This window comes from Branchiostoma floridae, chromosome 10 (assembly GCF_000003815.2).
Source record: "Branchiostoma floridae strain S238N-H82 chromosome 10, Bfl_VNyyK, whole genome shotgun sequence".
Taxonomy (NCBI): domain Eukaryota; kingdom Metazoa; phylum Chordata; class Leptocardii; order Amphioxiformes; family Branchiostomatidae; genus Branchiostoma; species Branchiostoma floridae.
Window position 1 is genome coordinate 6,181,975 of NC_049988.1, and position 4,829 is coordinate 6,186,803.

General features: G+C 41.5%; 1 protein-coding gene across 1 annotated transcript in view; it reads left to right on the forward strand.

The window, feature by feature from the left end:
• Positions 1-4,829, forward strand: part of LOC118424133 (calcium-activated chloride channel regulator 1-like) — a 75,787-nt gene that overhangs the window by 69,733 nt on the left and 1,225 nt on the right. The window contains exons 22-26 of the mRNA XM_035832631.1: positions 406-515; positions 1,380-1,523; positions 2,105-2,167; positions 2,567-2,626; positions 3,222-3,407. Of these exons, the coding sequence (XP_035688524.1) occupies positions 406-515; positions 1,380-1,523; positions 2,105-2,167; positions 2,567-2,626; positions 3,222-3,407 (563 nt within the window). The remainder of the gene's footprint in view (positions 1-405; positions 516-1,379; positions 1,524-2,104; positions 2,168-2,566; positions 2,627-3,221; positions 3,408-4,829) is intronic.

Sequence of the window (4,829 nt, forward strand, 5' to 3'; positions counted from 1 at the left end):
TCTGACTCGTTTGAGAATTTGTACAGCAATGTGTGTTCCTCAATTTATTTTATGCAAGAAGATTATTTGGTAGTATCTGTTAAGGTGATGGTGACTGGACAGCATAAATAAAGAATATCATAGATTACCCCGACCAATCAAATGGGCACAGTTTACCGAGAACAGTACCGATTCCTGATGACAATATAAGGAACGTCCGCTTTCCAAGAGGACTGTATGCTTGGAAGTCGAGGACTGTCCGCTTTTCTAGAGGGGACTGTACGCATTCCCAAGGACTGTCCCTTTTGACTGGTCGGGGTGTAGATGGATTTATCAATAGATTTTGTGTAAGGTTAGGACTGTTAAGCTTTCTACCCAGTCTACCAGCTCAGGTAACTACTAACACTGACCTTGTTGTTTGTCCAGAGCTGACCTCAGCCATGCAGAAACGAGACTGCAAACATCTGGATGAGACCATCATAGCTGCTGAGCATGCCGTCAGCATGTCTGGCAAAACTGCCCTTCAACCCATCAAGGTATTGTTTCTTCACTTGTTTCTGGCTGTAGACGAACAGGAAATATCAGACGTCAAACAAGTTAGCGAGTTTCACTTTATACCCATAAATAGTTTGAAACATCAGGTAAGGTAGATCAGTTGAACAAAGTCTGCTTCGTTACACAACCTTCCTTTAGTTCTTCAGTAAACGTTTTGATTACCATCTGTATGTCGCCTTCATCAGTACAAAATGAAACACTGATAGTATATGTTTCATTTTGTACTGATGAAGGCGACAGATGGTCGTCTAAATGTTTACTGAAGAATTAAAGGAACTTCAAGGTAATTGTGTAATGAAGAAGACTTCCTTCAAGAGTTTCACTTTTGTAGGACATTTTGAAACCCTTCAAGTGTACAACTTTGTGTCATAGCCATCAACAACTTAAAAAGGCTCATACACAAGAGTTGTTGGGGCAATAGAATGAACAAAAATTGACACGCAGATGGATGTCATTCATATAATCAATACATTACAATACTTAGGCCAAGGAAAAACAAAAAAGTTGTGTTTCCTGTTTCCCTAACAACCCTACAAAAACCTGTAGACCCTAGACTAGTACTATTGAAGTATTGCTACTGCTTGTCCTATCTAATGAAGGATAAATGTATCTATTATGCACAACATTCAAGTTTGACATTGAAAGACATGTAGTGTCCTCATGCATTTCACTTGACTTTGTTTAACTGTATTGTCATTCGCCACACTAGAGTTTTGGCAAGCCTAAAAAAATTTACAAGAAAAAAAAAGATAATCCCTACCTACCGACCCTAATTTTTCAAGACTGAAACAGGAAACACAACATTTCTTTCCTAGGCCTTACAGAAAAACAATGATCTCTTCCAGGCCGGCAGAAAAGACCTGCTGACCACCAGGAGGATGGAGATGAAGAGGAAGGCAGCGGAGGAGAAGAGGGGCGTGGTCCAGGAGCTGGGGTACCAGATTCTGGATGCTGATAAAGTCAGGAGGCTGGAGAACCTGAGGCATGAGGTGGGGAAGGATAAGGTTTAATTAGAGGAAAAAATGTCTACTCTGAAAATCATCAAAAGGGCTTTGATATAACTGTCAGCTTGGCCATTCAGAAAGATGGTCACCGTGTTATTGTGCCTGTGATTTGTTTTTATGTGAGTGTGTCTAAAGCCATTCCCTGGGAGCCAGCCGGGATCGGGCAGCTAGGACAGTTTATTCGGTGGCCCAAGACAGTCAGGCCCGCTGACCTCCTATTAGCGTCCCGGGGAGTTTAAGCCTGATTAGGTCGCGATAACTTCTTCGGGCTTAAACTCCCCAGGGTGCCAATGTGAGATCGGCGAGCTGACTGCCTTGGCTCCCCGAACAAAACTCTCTAGCTACCCGGTCCTGTCTGGCTCCCAGGGTAGTAAAGCCAAGGCTTTCACACATAGCCGACAATGGTTTAACAACACTTAGCTATACTAGTTCGTAGTTCTGAATCACCTGATAGTAAAGTTTGTGCTTCAACAACTGCAAGCAATGCATTTGTGGCATTTCTCTGCAAATAATATACCGGTATGATACAGTACATCATAAGTTTTGTACCAATTTTCACTTTACAGGTGCTTCAGATGAACCAGTCAACTATCTCTGAGATTAGAAACTACAACCACCCTCCACAACTGGTAAGATATTTCTTACTTGGTAGTACGTGTGACTGCTACTACATATGGACAGGTCACATATGCTTGTTTAGTGTGTACATCCACCGAGTCGACTCCCAGTGAGTTCTGCAATGTTTAGGTCAGAGGTAATACAAAAATCAGTGAAGGCACATTTGAAGGCACATTTGAAAATTTGTTTTCAACTCTTCATGGTAGAAGTTTTCATTGTAAAAAAAAATCTTGGGCACCCTGTTTTGCAAGTTGGTTAGTATTCAAAGCGAGGCAATACCTTAGTCGTCACACTGCCAGCGCAGTCAGGCATTCCAAGTCACACTGCAGCCCTGTGTGAAGAAGGCTCCTAAGTTGTACTCCAGTTGAAAATGCTGCGTGTATAAACCAAGGCTCATCTCTTCCCTCCAGGTGCACCAGGTGATGGTTGCCACCTACCTGCTTCTGGGAGTCAATGAGTCAGAAACACAGGTAGGAAACTTGGACTGTCAATTTGAATTTTTCCTTGGTACAATAAATGCAGCAATGCCATTTACAAGACAATGTTTTTTGGACGAAAAGCAGGTCAGTAGGGTTATTTGTGGGAATGGTAGAATGGATAAATGGATGAATGAATCTTCCTTTTTTTTTTTGCATTCAAGCCCTTCATTCTGGGTATGACATAACTGATGTTTGTGGTTCTTCTTGTATAAAAGTTGTATTAAAGGCATATGGGAAAGCATGATGAATTCATGGCCTACATGTCTGAACCCAGTATGTTTAAGCAGGTATGTCACTTAAGCTGTGGCCCTGTGCCCGAAAGCACTCAACAAATTTCATTGATGAAAAAAAAAAAAAATGAATCTATGTGTTTTATTTTTCAGTCATACATTAACTATAATATTCCCATGATAAAGGGTTACACAATTAAGGTTACCAGCTTCTGTGTGAGACACACCCTTTGCCAAGAGTGGTACCCGCAACCATCCAGTAATAAGATTTCCAAACTCAGCCATTGAGAGAACCACTCTGATGAAAGAAAACAAAATACTGGAAGATAAATGAATCCTGATGATTTCTCCTTCAGAACTGGAAGGACCTGCAGGCCCTGATGGGTAAGACAAACCGTGAGGGTCTGAAGAGGAAGGTGATGAGACACAACCCCGACAGGATCCAGCTCAAGACTGCCATGAGAGCCAAGCAGCTGCTGGGAGACCTTAGTGTGGAACAGATACAGGACATCAGTGCAGGGGCTGCCACATTCTTTGTTTGGGTGAGTGAGGATCTTGCACCTGCTGTCCATTTAAATAATTGTGAAGATGTGAAATGGTAATGATGTTTGGCCAGAGACCCTGGGTTCATATCCCTTTACATGCCACCAATGGGCTGTTCCAAAAAAATTAATGTGGAGGGGGGTGGAGAAGGTACAGATCAGGTTTTGGCCCCACCCTAGTTCCAATCCAGAACTGTGCAAACCCCACCCTAGTTCCAATCCAAGGACACACACACCCTCGACATTTTTTTGGAACAGCCAATTGTGCTATTGGGATAGGCACTTTTCAAGACTTTACCTCACTCAACCCAGGTGTAAAAATATATACCTGACTACGCTTGGCGAGATAAAAGGAGATTGATTCCAATATTTTAATAATAATAGCCTTTATTGCACATCCATGCCCTATCGGGCTAAGTACAGGCATATAGATACAAAAGGTAGTAATGCAGTACACATGGTATTTGTTCGGCTTCTTCTCGTTTCTTAGTAATGTTGAATATGTAGCTTGAGATGTGTTTGTATAATGTCGTTCGATCAAACCTCATAAGAAAAATGAATTTTTCAACACTAGACAAAGATTCAAAGCGAGGGAACTTTCCTATAATAAAGCTAAAAAGAATACTTCTATCATTACTATATAAACTACAATCTAATAAAAAGTGGGCTTCATCTTCGACCTTGTTCATGTTACAAAACTGACAGACTCTTTGCTCCAGAGGTGTGTGGTTGTGCCTCCCTGTCTCAACACGGAGTTTGTGGCAGCTGAGTCGCAGTTTGGTTTTTGTAGTTCTTTGTCGTTCGTTCGGAATTCTAAGGTACTCTTCTTCCTTGTAGGTGGATTTGAACAGTCTGTATGAGCGTAATTTGTTCTTTGCGAATTTGCCTTTGTTGTCATTATGGATTTCGCGTAGGAATGTCTGAAAGTAGATGTCCTTTAATATTGTACCCGAGTTACCCACTTCCCTACGGCCTAACAAAAAGGCTATGGGACTTTTTACCATTGAAATAAGCAGTTCAACCAACAAGACTGGCTGCAGGTTATGTAAAGATTTCCATAATTTTACCCTTTGCATGAGTTTTCAATAAGGTGGGTTGGCTGTACATTATGTTGATAGGATGACCAAGGAAAATCTGCAAGCAGATCTTGCAGTCTGTTACTGTAGCATAAGATAGTTTCTTAAGTTTGTGAAGGAGTTTAGTCAGCAGAGCAGTGACCAATGAAACTCCTCCGCTGGCTGAACTCCTTCCCAACCTTATTCTTATTCCACCGCAAAATCTACTTTGAGATTAGACCAAGGAAGCAATTGAGTTTTATTGTGAACTTGACAGTACCTTTTTTTTAGCATCTCTTATCTGAATAGCACACACACAGCCTACAGTTCTTTGTGGTTTTATAACACATGAAATGTCTTCCCTCAG